The 15,572-nt window shown below is 39.8% G+C and overlaps 3 protein-coding genes across 4 annotated transcripts; 1 reads left to right on the forward strand and 2 right to left on the reverse strand.

Annotated features, from left to right (window-relative positions):
• Positions 1-925: 925 nt before the first annotated feature.
• dnaaf6 (dynein axonemal assembly factor 6) lies at positions 926-5,705 on the reverse strand. 2 transcript variants are annotated; one of them, XM_047367620.1, is made up of 6 exons: positions 5,235-5,705; positions 5,062-5,128; positions 4,869-4,974; positions 3,605-3,701; positions 2,356-2,441; positions 926-2,127 (listed from the first exon to the last, which is right to left on the reverse strand). In XM_047367620.1, exons 1-6 carry the CDS (start codon positions 5,328-5,330, stop codon positions 1,998-2,000), a joined length of 582 nt encoding a protein of 193 aa, XP_047223576.1. In that variant the 5' UTR covers positions 5,331-5,705; the 3' UTR covers positions 926-1,997. The 2 variants fall into 2 exon arrangements, with proteins under 2 accessions (XP_047223576.1, XP_047223575.1); XM_047367619.1 differs by having other exon boundaries at positions 5,062-5,131.
• Positions 5,706-5,952: 247 nt separating this feature from the next.
• LOC124869649 (MICOS complex subunit MIC26-like) lies at positions 5,953-6,912 on the forward strand. Its single transcript, XM_047367621.1, has one exon. It carries the CDS (start codon positions 6,089-6,091, stop codon positions 6,659-6,661), a length of 573 nt encoding a protein of 190 aa, XP_047223577.1. The 5' UTR covers positions 5,953-6,088; the 3' UTR covers positions 6,662-6,912.
• A 938-nt stretch (positions 6,913-7,850) lies between these two features.
• eif3f (eukaryotic translation initiation factor 3, subunit F) lies at positions 7,851-14,065 on the reverse strand. Its single transcript, XM_047367618.1, has 8 exons — positions 13,905-14,065; positions 13,625-13,695; positions 9,582-9,661; positions 9,359-9,496; positions 9,185-9,276; positions 8,368-8,504; positions 8,177-8,290; positions 7,851-8,017 (listed from the first exon to the last, which is right to left on the reverse strand). Exons 1-8 carry the CDS (start codon positions 14,014-14,016, stop codon positions 7,940-7,942), a joined length of 822 nt encoding a protein of 273 aa, XP_047223574.1. The 5' UTR covers positions 14,017-14,065; the 3' UTR covers positions 7,851-7,939.
• Positions 14,066-15,572: the final 1,507 nt, after the last annotated feature.

A 15,572-nucleotide genomic window follows, 5' to 3' on the forward strand; every position in this document is an offset into this window, starting at 1 on the left:
AGAGTGAAAAGGAATGGTGAGAGTACAGTCCCCTGTGGTGCTCCTGTGCTGCTGACTACCTGGTTAGACTCACAACCCTTCAGTCTCACAAATTGTGGTCCGTTTGTCAGGTAGTCTTTGATCCAGGAGATTGTTGAGGCCTCCAGCTGAGTCTTCTGGAGTTTCTGACAAAGCAAATCAGGTTGGATTGTATTAAATGCACTGGAGAAATCAAAGAACATGATCCTCACAGTGCTGCTGGCTTTGTCCAGATGACAGTGGGTTTGTTGAAGCAGGTGTATGATGGAACATCATACATCATTGTATTAACAGGGAGTCATTCCTCTCCACTGTTGCCACATGCTTGCTTAGTTTGACAGAACTACAGATTAATGACTTATTGCAGTTGACTGGGTTACCTTGGGTAGAAAATATTTTACCAAGTGGCATTATAAACTGAAGCTGACTTTACAATAACTAGGATTAAATAGAAATGTGTATATCCGTGAATCCGTCTTGTAAAAAGCCTTCTTTGAGCATCCATGCCTGAATGTTTACATCTATGCACATCCGCAGCACATCCAAGAGGTTCTGTGATCAGGGCCTGCTAGTAGTGCCATGTATGAGACTGAAAACTAAAGGGCTTTTACAACAAGAACATCGGGACTCTGGAACTCTCCCATTAAGTTTAAGAACTATGAACTCATTTTTTGGTAAAAAAGCAACTACAAACCTGTTTTGTTGCCTTTACCTAATTATTTATATTCAATGATTACTGATGTTTTAGGGTTTTTATCTACAGCACTTTGTAATTTACATCTTGAGAGGTAATATATAAATAATTACTTACATCAGCAAAAGGAAAAAAGAGCTATATTCTGTTATGTGAAAAGTCCACTTCTTTAACATTACCTGTTTTAGGTCTGTACAATATATGAACATGACATCAAGATATATTTTTTATTGTTGCACAATATATTATCATGTTTTTACACCAGAAATATTATAATTTATGCAATGAAAAGTTTTTGTTGTAAGGTGGAAAAGATTTAAATTGCAATAAGGTGAACATAAAGTTGAACCTTTTGACCTACATTCAAAGCGCTATTTTAGAGGAAGACTAACACTGCATATCAACCTGAAGACAACATCCCACGGTAAAACAGGTGTGGCAGCAAAATGCTGTGGGGATTGTTTTGTTCAGCACTGACAGGGAAGCTGGTCAGAGTTAATGGAAAAATGGATGAAGCTAAATACTGGGCAGTCCTGAAAAAAGGTTAGAGGCTGCAAAAGAGTTGAGACTGGGGAGGAAGTTCACGTTCCAGCAGAATAAACCGAAATATACAGCAAGAGCTACAATGAAATGGTTTAGATCAAAGCATATTTATGTGTTAAAATGGCCCAAAGTCCAGATCTATATGCATTGAGAAACTATGGCAAGACTTGAAAGTTGATCTTCCAAGCCAATAAATTCAAGCCAATCAGATCCGGCTTCTTAATCATTCAACTATAAAATGGACACTTTGCCCAAAAGAATAAATCAGTATAATCTAACAAATCGATAACAAATTAAAAAGTGGTCTTACTTTTTTATGTTTTGTACCATTTCTACAGTTGCATCTGAAATACAAAAGATGCTTTGATGGGAATACAATTCTGTGAGTTTATAACAAAAGGTTTTTAACACATTTTGGGCAAATTGACCAGTACTATAGCAGTGCATCCTTTTAAATTATGAGAAAAATGTCCAAATGTAGGTCACCAAAATAAAAAACATAGCATTTTAGAAAGGTTGTCAAAACAAGTTTTAAAGTATTGAAGCACATAAAACATTTATTAGAAGTTTTCCTCATGAAGTCAAAGATTGCATATGAACAAAAAGCCTGGGTTTAATTAAAATTTACAGAAACGCATTGGAATTACTTTCATCATTGTTTTCAGACACTAAACAGGCATCTTATTTTCCCACCAATATGTTTGCTTTTTTAAAAGATGAAATGACTTATTTTATCCTCCTTTTACTGCATGTTGATAAAGTCCATGGGTCTCTTCATCAGTAGCGTCACCTCTAGTTCCTGCCTGTCGCTAAAGAACTGAGCCTTGCCTTCTTGACTCTGGATGGGATGGGGTAGATGGAGGCCCAGTTTACTAAAAAAAAAAGTAAGAAGAGACAGGTAAAAGAGACAAAGAGCGGGTGGGAGAGATGTTAACTGATTGAGGAGGATGTTAAGAGCTGACTGAATTTGCAATCAAAGCTCAGGTCATGATGTGAAACACTGATTACAGTAAAATGTCTGAAGAGACGAGCTCTCGTTCTGAACTGCTTCTCATTGCGAGATCAAAAATGAAAGACAACATTTTTAAAGCATCTCTTACTACTTTGGTGTCCGCAGATCCAGGAACTTCTCTTTTGTATCCAAGAAAACATCTGTTGCCTTTGTGCCGGGTAGTTTTATTTTCACCTAAGGGCAGGAAAACAATTTCAACATCTTTTATAAATTAAGCTATTTAAAGACTTTCCTACATTTCCATACCTTTACGTCACTTTATTACAACTTCACGGTAATACCAGAATTACACATCACTAGCTTTAAGCCCTAGAAAACCAAAGACTTTAATTCATTCATTATTGTTCCAATATCCTAAATAGTTCCAGTTTTCATCTGTGTTCAATAACAGCTACATACGTTTCCTTCAATTTTTTTAATGTAAGGATTCCAGACTTTTCTAAACTTTCCATAGTTCTCTATCCTTTATATTAATTTTAAGATATAAAAGTTCGGCATGAATTTTTGACACATATTTCTACAGCAGGCAGAAATATAAAATCTACAAATCCAGAGAAAGGAGTGAAGTGATAGGCAGGAAAAGAAAAGATGAAGAAAAAGAGGTAGAACAAAAGGAGGACAAGGAATGATGAAAAGACAAAGAGGAAAAGAAGGAGGAGCGCAAGCAGTAAAATAAAGGAAGGACAAAGGAATAAAAGTAAGAAATGACACGAAGAAGGAAGGACTGAAGGATGGACAATTCTGGAAATACAAATATTTTTCTATACTCTTACTTTCTTTGTCAATACTTATCCAGACCCAGGAAAAAACTTAAATCATATTCCAAACTTTTCCAAACTGAGTAGGATTTTTGTACCTAGTAGAGGTGCACAATATACTGAATCGCAGTTGTTATCCCTATATTAATGTTGGCACTTAAGTCATTCAGAAAGGACCGTTTGGATGGAAGTTTTGGGAGGATTTACATTTCAGACGTTCACCATCCTTTAGGTCTCCTACTGATATTGATCTTAGTGACCCAGGTCCTTAAGCCCAGTAACAGTGCTTGGGGACATGGCGTTGATGGAATAAAAGAGAATAGTGAGGAAAGTGTGGGTTAATCGCAACCGATTTTGTCATCACACTTTTGTACAATAAAATCACAATGTCACGTTTTCATAATATAATGTAGCTCCTTATGCCTAGCATTTTAACATTTTAAACCAACTTTCAGTCAATTTAAATTGCACGTGATTTTGCATCTGCCTTTTCCTTTTTCCAAAGGTTTGTGTGTGTTTTCCAATGTTAAAAAATACTTTAAGTTAAGTGAACAACTCGCTTAATGCTTCATAAATTACCAGCATGGCTTCACAGCACATTGAAGATGGATCCTTCCGGCTTAAGCCCAGGAACAAATCCTGTGTTCCCACATTTTGCTTCAAGATAATTTCATACCTGCACAAAGTCATATAAGAAAACACATTAAAATTCCACATAATCACTTTCTTGCTTTCCTGGTAAGGGGATGTGTAAAAAGCCTTTAAATGAACTTGACTTTTATTGCTGTAAAATAATCTCAAGCTGAAACATTATGAAAAATCTAAACTTTAATTTGAGTATGTTTATTCAGTGACATAAAAATCATATTAAGAACAAATACACATTGTTTTTAACAAAATCAGCAAATGCACAGCTGCTGAGGCATTCAACTCTGTTGCAGACGGTCCCTAGAGCCTTTTGAAGTAAAAACATGCCCACAGCATCACAGATCCTCCACCATACTTAACAGTGAGCATGAGGTGCTTTTCTACACTTCATCCTTTATTTCAGAATTATGTTCAGTATTTGTTGCAGAAAATACCAAACCTCAGTCTCATCTGACCAAGCACACGGTTCCAGTTAAAGTCCCAGCAAACTCCACATGTTTGCTCTTTTAAAGGTAGGACAGAAAATACTTTTTTTCCTTGCATCCCTACCAAACAAACGCTTGGCACGTGGTGTGTGGTGGCAGGACAAATACGAGTCCTAAACCAGCCAAGTGGCTATTGGGTAAAATAAATGTTTTTCTGCATCATGTTATACACCCCAGAAAAACATAAATTAATGGATAACCAATTAGATGTTCCTGGAAACTCTGATAAGTGTAATCAGACATTTATTTAAAAGGGATAAGAGTTAGGGGAGCCAACGTGTGGCAGTGGGGATTTTGTGAAAAACAATTAATTCTTCATAATGGATTTTTTGGCAACCTAATAGATGTACTAAAATAAAAGTGAAGATTTCATAATATTTCAGTGTGAGATCATGCTTTTGCATAGCAGGGGGGTGGTGCTTATTTCCAGCGGTCATTGAGCAATAGGTTGCCAGTTCATCATTACGGCAACACAGTGACACACACTCACATCAAATAGCAATTTTAGATTAACCAACGAACCGAACAGTCATCTTTTTTGGACTGTGGGTCGAAGCCAGAGTACCCGGTGAGAACCTACATACGCACAGGGAGAACAGCCCAGGGCAGGATTAAAACCCATGACTTTCTTGCAGCCAGCCCCTTTTTGGTCTAATGTTTTAACTGAATTGAAGGAACCACCACTAAAAGTTTTTTCTCCTCAGTCTTACTCAGGTTGTGGTCGCGGGTCAGCCAGATCATCATACTGGGAGCCTTCAACCACCTCCTCCTCACTCCAGATATCTTTACTGGTTGTTTTTATGTAGGCACTAGACACTAAATCAGATGAAACACATTCAGTCAGTTTGTGCTTTTAAAATGTTCTTAAGAATAAATTTAATGGAGTTAAACAGGTCAATATACCTTCTTTATCTTTTTTGGGTGGGGGTCCAATATGTCCTGGACCAAGCTGTGCACAGCCTGTTGCATTCTGCTGTAATAAACCCAATTTATTAAGTGATTAAACGGGGGGGAAAAAAACCGATTTATTTTAAATGAACATGTACTCTCTATTTGTGTCTGAGGGTAAATCTTACATTACAGTCTTCATCCTCCTCTTCCTCCAGCTGAGAAGACAGCAGCGCAGACAGAGCCTGTAAGTCTTGTCCAGATGATCCTCCGAGACATTCCATAACAATAAATAAAAGAAGAAATTGGCTCGAAACTGCAGCTGCTACAAACAATACGCCTGTGTATCTAACTACCAGTGATTATAACCTATCGATAAACATAAATCTAGCGTTGCGAAGTAAAAAGTACTATAGTTAGCATGCTAACACGAATTCGAACCGTAGCTGTTGACGTTTTCTGTCACCATGGAGACTAATAGACTTTCTGGCTGACATGGTAACCAAAGACGTTGACCGGAAAAGGGGAAAAATGTATGCCTGAGTTAAAACCAGCCAGGTGATCATACAACTATAAGGTTTATGTTTAAAAGCTAAATTGTTAAAAAGTATGTACTCAAAATATTTATGCTTAATTTAGTCACAGTGCCAATAACGAAAATAGCTACCTATTGTTTTAATATTGTTTTACGTATGTAGTTAGCTTAGAAAGACCATTTTATCATTAAATAAAACTAGTTTTGTGCTCTTGTAAAAAAATAACGCAAGCCTCATCATTATATTTTTGTTATGTTCACATATTTTGCAGTGTAAAATTGAAAATAACTAAACTTATACTATAAACTTAGTCAAATAAAGGTAATGTGTTAGAGGGAAATGGGTTTTGCATAAAGCCTATTTAAAGAAGGTATTTATAACCATCTCTGCAGTTAAATTGTTTTCGGATTACCACATTTGTTTCGCGGCTTTTTCAAAGAATCGGCCCCAGTACGTCATGTCCCTTAGCGGACTCCGTAGCCAGTGCATATGGAACCTCAGGGATCATGTTGAAGGTGACAGGTAGAACCATGCCGGGAGCCTTTAGTTTCCTGCCGTTCACCGTGTTTGCGGCTGATGGTGTCGGTAACGGAGAGAAAGAAGCCATATCTCCGGTAAACCTGGAGGAGCTGTCCCTGTACACCGCCCCTCCTCCGCCGCAGAATATCCGGCATGCGGAGCCAGAAGCGGGTCAGCTGGAGGAGACTGTCGCCACCGTGACGAAGTTAGCTGAGCCGTACGCGGCTTGGTGTCAGGGAACTTACGCTAAAATTCAACCCAAAGTTCAGAGGGTCGTCCAGTTCGGGAACGACACTTACGCCTACCTGCAGAACCCTCCCAAGGACTTCTACCCCAGGGCGGGAATCATCGGTTTGGCCGGAGTCATTGGGCTTTTTCTGGCCAGAGGATCGAGGATTAAGAAAGTCATCTACCCAGCGGGCTTAATGACCCTGAGCGCCTCCCTGTACTACCCGGAGCAGGCTGCGGCCATCGCCAAGTCCACCGGAGACTCCGTGTACGACGCCGCGGTGCAGAGCTACGCTGCTATGGAGAAGATCCTGAAGTCTCAAAGCAAATAAAAAAAAAAAAAGTGACGAAAAGAAACGACTGAGTCCTCCAGTTTTAACCAAAACAAACCAAACATCAAGCTTCATTCCCTGATCTTCCTGGATGGAGCTTTGAAATTTGACTTTGATGCTCACTCTTTGCACTATGCTTGACTTGTAACTCAGGATTCCCAGCTTTAAAATGTACCTCTGCTTCTGATGTCAATGTATATTTATGTAGAAAATACCTGCTTGGCTTAGATTAAAAATCAGGGTTTGACACATCCGTTGTTTGTTTTTATGTAAAATATATTTGTACTTCAACCAGAGTATAATTACGATATTTATTTAAAAGGTAATGCTTAGGATTCCAATGAGAATAAAATTCTCTCCACTGTTTCAAACTAGTAAGGTTAAAAACGTTCAAGTTGAAATGCTCCATGGTAAACAGATTGACAGATTTTTAACTTGGCCGTTAGCTGGCAGATCCAGTTTTGAATGGATGCAAAACAGCCTGAGGGAAAATGTGCACTAGTACGGTATTCACACTTCATATTTATATCTAATGTATTTAAATGTTTAAAACTCTTTACACTCAGTTGGATGGTTTATTCCAGGTTTCTCTAATTTAATACAAGGTTTCCACACATCCATGTCACAGTTCCATTGGCTACTTTTCCAGACTAAGCTTCCCAGAGTTCCAAATCCTTTTCAGCCAATTTAAATATAATAGAAACATTCATTTTGAGTTTTAGATATTGCTAGTTATTAGATTTTGGTTTTGGAACCTGAAAAAAGATAAATTAATGCCAAAAAGGTGCATAATATAGATTAATGCACACACACATGGATGGATAACAGGAGGGATGAGTGAAGGACAGGGCTTAGGGTAGATTTATAGGGAGAGAAATAAATGGATGGAAGAAAGGATGGATAGAAGTTTTAGATAATGGTGACAGGGAACAAACAATGTGCAATCTTGATCTGAAAGAACAGTCCTGTCATTGTTAAAATTATTACACACCAAAAACAATCTGAAAACATTGAATAGTTACCGATGACAAAAGTGAAATCCAAGTCAGAAAATCTGAATCCATAAACAACTCTAGGGACCATAAATCATAAAATTATCACTCTTCCTTTAAAGGTTACCAGCTGCATTATATGTAGAAGAAGCACCTTTGAAGAAAATATCTATAACATAGATAGATCAAATCTGTTATATGACTGTTGAAAAACTTTATTCATTTCAGCCAAAAGAAAGGGAAAAAAACAAAATCAAAAATTAAATATGACTTGAAAAAAATCTCCTCAGACCAGCACGAGCTTCTCATTTAGAGCAATCTGTGCCTGGGTCAGGTTAGACAGGTAGGTCACCATCAACAGGTCCTGCAAACAGACAATATTTACTTGTTTATACTACAATCATCAGGGATTTTCTTGTGATGCAATGAGAAAATCCTCAGCTAGGCAAATGGCAAGTATATAAACCGCTTTGAACATGTCAAATGTACACAATCAGTTTAGATATTTTTGAGGAGCACTTACGTTGATGTTAGAATTGAGCATGTTCTCAAAGTCTTCGGCCGAGATGGTTGGCACTTTGTTGACCAGGTCCATTAAAAAGCGACCCACGCTGTTATCCGCCGTCACCTTTCCAGACTGAGAGTTTCCAGATTATGGTCAGGGTTCAAATCTATCAATTTTTCTTCAGACCAGAGCAAAGCTTTACCACCCACCAGCACATCCTCAATGTACGCCAGCACTGTGGTCAGCATATCCTGTACCCTGGATGCAGCACTCCCCACTTGGGACAGGTCAGAGGTCAGCCCCTTGGTACGACTGGGAGTCACACGAGTTCTCTGTAGAAGATCCACTGCAACACGGACACAGAAGTGTTAAGGGTTTGTTTGAAATTGTTGGCTTGGACCTGGCTTCCAGAATGCCATTCCAAAGTCAATGTTGACGTGTGTTTGGGATCAATGTCCTGTTGGAACACTTGTGTTCAACTTTCTAACGCTCAGCTGTTGATTGGGGAAAATTTTAAGAATTTGGAGTTAATTCCCAGAGCACGATGCTACCACCGCCGTGCTTGAGAATTGGTGGACCAGTCTTATGTTTGAAAAGTTCTCCATTGACTCTTCCAAATACTTGTTTTATGTTATCAACTCCAAATAACAAATCTTTGTCTCATGTGAACTTAAAACCTTTCTCCATATTCATTCTTGGTCAAAACCCTGATTAATTCATAATGATAGAAAATTGTGTTTATTAGCTTGCAGTTCTTGGTGGGCTTTGGCCCTGGAGGGTCTGGGTTTGTTCCTGAACAAATTCCATTCATCTCAGAATGACCATTTGGGTCAGATGAACCTTTGATACATCTAGTTGTTCAAACAGGATCACGATCCTAAACACACATCCAAACATTTTTTTCTAAATTAATAAAAGGACATAAAGGCCACGTCAGAAAATAAACCTCTACAGATACAAATTAAACACATCGGTCAAAGCCAGAAATGAAAACAACATCAATGCCTATGATGAGTGGACTCTTACCGCCTATTCTCTCAGTGTCATAGTAGATGTACTTGACTGTCAGTGGGGTGAACATAACACCAACCGTCTTTCCCGGCACACCCATCTGGGCACTGAAGGAGACACACAAACACATCCAGAAGGTCATGTTCAGCTTGAAGCTACACACAGTTCCATACGGGCGGATGAGCTCACCTGACGTAGGCGCGGATGTTCATTTTGCCGCTTTGCAGCGCCGTGTCCACAGTCAGGTGGATGGGGTTGGAGGCCTCGCGGCTGTAGTACTCGTGGATAAGCACGGAGTGTTCAGTGATATCAAAGCCTGTGGCATACCTATGAGGAGAGAAGTCAATCTGGTGTAGAACCTTTTCCACTTTAATTTCAACTCTAAAACAAGCACTTAGCATAGCTGACTCACCATCCGATGATGACCTCGGTGGGTGAAACCCTCTTGTGAAGCTCATACATGTTCTTAGCAAACTCCATGTCCACAGCGACCTGCAGACACCGACAGGAGTTTAGAAAACCACTGCTATTGCATGCTGGTTGAGAGCATCCGAGCTCAGACTACACATCTGGACTTTCCATCACTCACTCCAGATCAAACAGCAGAACAAGGTCCTGCTGTTTATGTGAACATGAAAGTGTGCTGCAGCTCTGCTTGCTTCTGATACAGAAAACATTTTAAGAAGGTTTCAGACTTTAAAGGAGGGAAAGGTTCATCTGCACATGTACCGAAAAGTAGAACGGGTTTTTTTTTTTTACTTAATTGCTATTTTGCAGGGTGTACCCTGCCTCTCGCCCATAGACTGCTGGAGATAGGCACCAGCTCCCCCGCGACCCACTATGGAATAAGCGGTAGAAAATGACTGACTGACTGACTGCTATTTTGCAATTAGACCTGCAAGATATTAGAAAATCGTGTGATGGTGATAATATTGGTAAATATTGTAATGACCATATCAGTTGTGGTATATGGCTATTTGTTTCTTTCCTCTCATTCTCATGTGTGCTTCCATCACTCTGTGACCTTTAGCGTTTTGGCCAATGTCATTAGTGTCTGGTGTGAGCATCTACTGCCCTGAGACTCTGTCCAACTGGCTAAATATTACATTAGCGTGAAACATGCAGGTTCACAACACTTTGAATACATTAACTAACAATTATTGCACTCCAAACACTCCTTTGCTATATGAATATTGCACACATTGATATGCGATGACAATATATTGGCGATATATTGTGCAGACCTACTTGCAATTCACAAAAAAAAAAAAAAGCAATGCAAACACTTCCTAGCTTGGCTGAGAGATGACTAAAAACATGCAGCAAAGGAACAACTCAACTGTTCATGACAGAGTTTGTAAGATTGCTAAAGGCAGAGCATACATACATAAAAAGGAAGGAAAAAATAAAACAAGGCCACACTGACAATATGAAAGCAAATCAACACTAAAGCTGCATCACAAAAACATTTAAAAGGTTTGGACCTTTATTGTTTTTACCATCCTGCAGCATCAGCCACCTTGCATCGCATTCTCTTCAGATCTACATTTATTTCGTCAAATGAATGTTTTAAAAACAAAGCATTTTAAAAGTACAATTGATTGTGCTGAATTGTATTTGATGGTATAATGATAAAGGGGCTGAATACAGCAGCAAACCACATTTTTCAATTTTTTTTTTTTTTGTCAGCTTCCCTATTATGAGCTACTTTGTGTTGGTCCATTCCAAAAAATATATTTTGTGGATTTTGCACCAGTTTCTGAAATTGGTTGATACATAAAAGTCTGCACCATCCCCTCAAAAACATCTTCTCATTACTTCTTGGGAGTGGCAGTTAACAGAATCCCTCCTGACAATGTAAAACTAATTTACAGAGTATCACAGTTGTTATGTACCTTTATTCCAAAACTGTTAAGTGACATGGTCTGAGCACAATGTTCTGATCTCACAAACACGAAGATACGAAGACAGTCAACACGTAGCATTGTAAATGTTTTCAAGTACCTGCATGATTAAAATCATCTGATTTGATCCGTAATCACAGGTTTTTTTTCTAGTCCAAGGAAAATTTTGTCTTTGAAAAAATTGAAAGTAATTGTAGTTTTTTGTTCTATAATTTAACTACAATGTTCACTTTGATAAAAAAAATTTAAAAAAATCCTATAAAAAAAAAAAAAAAGCAGAATAAACTCTTGTTTTTATTGGTTTAAGGATATTCCGCAGTAGCAGACGTCCACTTTCAGCTGAATAAAAGAACTGTTACAAGTCAATCAGACATAGGCTGCTTTCACTATATCACAGTATTAACAACTATCTAAAACTCAAATACAGGCATTTATTTTTATTCAAAAGTACTGCTGCTAAAATACTAGATACTGATTATTGCAATTATATGAATGGTGTCTGCTGAACCTTATTAGCATTTTGAATCACAGACTTCATAATAGTTTTTAAGTGCCTACTGAGTATTGTACACTGCCTGGCCAAAACAAAAGTTGCCACCTGGATTTAACTAAGCAAACAGGTACGAGCCTCCATTTGGATAATTACTGCGTGGGTGATTATGTTTCAGCTGGCAACAAGTTATTTAACCCCAACTGGTGCAATAAGTTGGTTGCTCATTTCTTAAAACAACCATGTCGAAAGACACGTCCCCTGGTCGTGGAAAAGATGTCTGTCTGTTTCAGAAGGGTCAAATCATTGGCATGCATCAAGCAGAGAAAACATCTAAGGAGATCGCAGAAATCACCAAAATTGTGTTAAGAACTGTCCAACGCATTATTAAAAACTGGAAGAAGAGTGGGGACCCATCGTCTTCGAGGAAGAAATGTGGCCGGAAAACAATCCTGAATGATTGTGATCGGCGATCACTTAAACGTTTGGTGAAATCAAATCGAACAAAAACAACAGTAGAACTCCGGGCTATGTTTAATAGTGAAAGTAAGAGCATTTCCACACGCAAAATGCGAAGGGAACTCAAGGGATTGAGACTGAACAGCTGTGTAGCCCTAAGAAAAGCATTAATCAGTGAAGCTAACCGAGAAAAAGGGCTTCAATTTGCTAGGGAGCATAAAGATTGGACTCTGGAGCAATGGAAGAAGGTCATATGGTCTGATGTGTCCAGATTGACCCTGTTCCAGAGTGATGGCGGCATCCGGGTAAGAAGAGAGGCAGATGAAGTGATGCACCCATCATGCCTAGTGCCTACTTTACAAGCCTGTGAGGGCAGTGCTATGATCTGGGGTTGCTGCAGTTGGTCAGGTCTGGGTTCAGCAACAGTATGTGTTCAAAGAATGAGGTCAGCTGGCAACCTGAATATACTGAATGACCAGGTTATTATCAATGGATTTTTTCTTCCCTGATGGCACGGGCATAGTCCAATATGACAATGCCAGGATTCATCAGGCTCAAATTGTGAAAGAGTGGTTCAGGGAGCATGAGACATCATTCTCACACATAGATTGGCCACCACAGAGTCCAGACCTTAACCCCATTGAGAATCTTTGGGATGTGCAGGAGAAGGCTTTGCGCAGCGGTCAGACTCTACCATCATTAATGCAAGATCTTGGTGACAAATTAACGCAACACTGGGTGGAAATAAATCTTGTGACATTGCAGAAGCTTATCGAAACAATGCCACAATGAATGTATGTCGTAATCAAAGCTAAAAGCAGTCCAACGAAATATTAGTGTGTGACCTTTATTTTTGGCCAGGCGGTGTATTACACATATGCGCTGTTCTACTCTGCAGAAAGAAGCCCAGCTAATATAAGCAGGTTAAATGGTCATGCTATCTGCTCCAGTAGCTCACCTGCGGTTAGCTTCTTAACAGAGATGGGTAGCGCTCCTTTAGCGTCCACACCATGACCATCTGGGGTTTTTGGGTCCAGAATTATTTCTTAACAGCCAAACTGGTCTTTTTTTTTTAAATAAAGGGAAAAGTTATGGTCCCTTCTTTCAGCCAGCTGTCCAGCAGTGATGCTGTTTTAAAACTACAGCTGGGGGGCTAGAAGCAGCATATCTTTAAAGCAACTCACTGCCGGCTGTCCAAGCATAAAGTTTAATTATTCTGCTCGTTATTCTTTGAATACACTATAGAGCAAAATAACAATATGTATAATATTCTGCTCAATAAACACTTAGAACTACTAATAGATTTAGCAGGTGTTCATTCTATATTTTTGCAGAAATCTGTTTAAAAATCAGAACACTGCACAATTAATGTTACATTTTTCTTGAGAAGTGGGAAAATTTTTAAATGAAAGAATTTCCGTGTAAATACCACAATACAGTCAAGCTCATGCCTGCATACAACTCTTCTAAAACTGTAAGAACCACAGTGGACAGAATGTCAAATAAAATACTGGAGTAGTAATGCCCATAAGCAGAAGTTCGGTTCCTAATCCCTCATTGTTTATTCAGGTTGACTGTTTCTGGGTGTGTTTACCAGCTTACCTCATCCTCAGACTCGTTGTGAGGGACGGAGAAGCAGTTGGTCACCTCGATAGAGTGTTTGTCAATGGTGCCTACCAGAGACAGACGTTAGAAACCAGTCAAAACCGATTTTATTCAAAGGTGAATCTCGTTCTGCTGATGCGCCAGATGTGTTTGAATTAGACTGAACTGAGCCAACATGTGTTAGCACCTGAGCTAATGCTACACAAAGCATATCCATCCTCTTTGTCACGATGTCACCCCGCAAGAGAGATGACGTTTATGCCAGGGTTTTACTTACCCAAAAGGGTCCCGATGACCCGGCTCGCCCCCTCATTTCTTCGCTCGTAAGAGTCACTAATCGAAGCGAGGACCACGGGATGGATTTTCACCACTGGCCCGAACACCGACATCTTGAAGGAAAAGGGCTCTAACAACGCCTGCAGTGAGCTGATATACTGCCCCTTACAGGCCGGCGGCCAAACTGTTACCACTACTCTGCTTTCACCTACAGGTCCTTCTCAAAATATTAGCAGATTGTGATAAAGTTCATTATTTTCCATAATGTCATGATGAAAATTTAACATTCATATATTTTAGATTCAATGCACACTAACTGAAATATTTCAGGTCTTTTATTGTCTTAATACGGATGATTTTGGCATACAGCTCATGAAAACCCGAAATTCCTATCTCACAAAATTAGCATATTTCATCCGACCAATAAAAGAAAAGTGTTTTTAATACAAAAAACTTCAACCTTCAAATAATCATGTACAGTTATGCACTCAATCCTTTTGCAGAAATGACTGCTTCAATGCGGCGTGGCATGGAGGCAATCAGCCTGTGGCACTGCTGAGGTCTTATGGAGGCCCAGGATGCTTCGATAGCAGCCTTTAGCTCATCCAGAGTGTTGGGTCTTGAGTCTCTCAACGTTCTCTTCACAATATCCCACAGATTCTCTATGGGGTTCAGGTCAGGGGAGTTGGCAGGCCAATTGAGCACAGTGATACCATGGTCAGTAAACCATTTACCAGTGGTTTTGGCACTGTGAGCAGGTGCCAGGTCGTGCTGAAAAATGAAATCTTCATCTCCATAAAGCTTTTCAGCAGATGGAAGCATGAAGTGCTCCAAAATCTCCTGATAGCTAGCTGCATTGACCCTGCCCTTGATAAACACAGTGGATCAACACCAGCAGCTGACACGGCACCCCAGACCATCACTGACTGTGGGTACTTGACACTGGACTTCTGGCATTTTGGTATTTCCTTCTCCCCAGTCTTCCTCCAGACTCTGGCACCTTGATTTCCGAATGACATGCAGAATTTGCTTTCATCCGAAAAAAGTACTTTGGACCACTGAGCAACAGTCCAGTGCTGCTTCTCTGTAGCCCAGGTCAGGCGCTTCTGCCGCTGTTTCTGGTTCAAAAGTGGCTTGACCTGGGGAATGCGGCACCTGTAGCCCATTTCCTGCACACGCCTGTGCACGGTGGCTCTGGATGTTTCTACTCCAGACTCAGTCCACTGCTTCCGCAGGTCCCCCAAGGTCTGGAATCGGCCCTTCTCCGCAATCTTCCTCAGGGTCCGGTCACCTCTTCTCGTTGTGCAGCGTTTTCTGCCACACTTTTTCCTTCCCACAAACTTCCCACTTAGGTGCCTTGATACAGCACTCTGGGAACAGCCTATTCGTTCAGAAATGTCTTTCTGTGTCTTACCCTCTTGCTTGAGGGTGTCAATAGTGGCTTTCTGGACAGCAGTCAGGTCGGCAGTCTTACCCATGATTGGGGTTTTGAGTGATGAACCAGGCTGGGAGTTTTAAAGGCCTCAGAAATCTTTTGCAGGTGTTTAGAGTTAACTCGTTGATTCAGATGATTAGGTTCATAGCTCGTTTAGAGACCCTTTTAATGATATGCTAATTTTGTGAGATGGAAATTTTGGGTTTTCATGAGCTGTATGCCAAAATCATCTGT

Source organism: Girardinichthys multiradiatus, chromosome 6 (assembly GCF_021462225.1).
Source record: "Girardinichthys multiradiatus isolate DD_20200921_A chromosome 6, DD_fGirMul_XY1, whole genome shotgun sequence".
In the NCBI taxonomy this organism is placed as follows: domain Eukaryota; kingdom Metazoa; phylum Chordata; class Actinopteri; order Cyprinodontiformes; family Goodeidae; genus Girardinichthys; species Girardinichthys multiradiatus.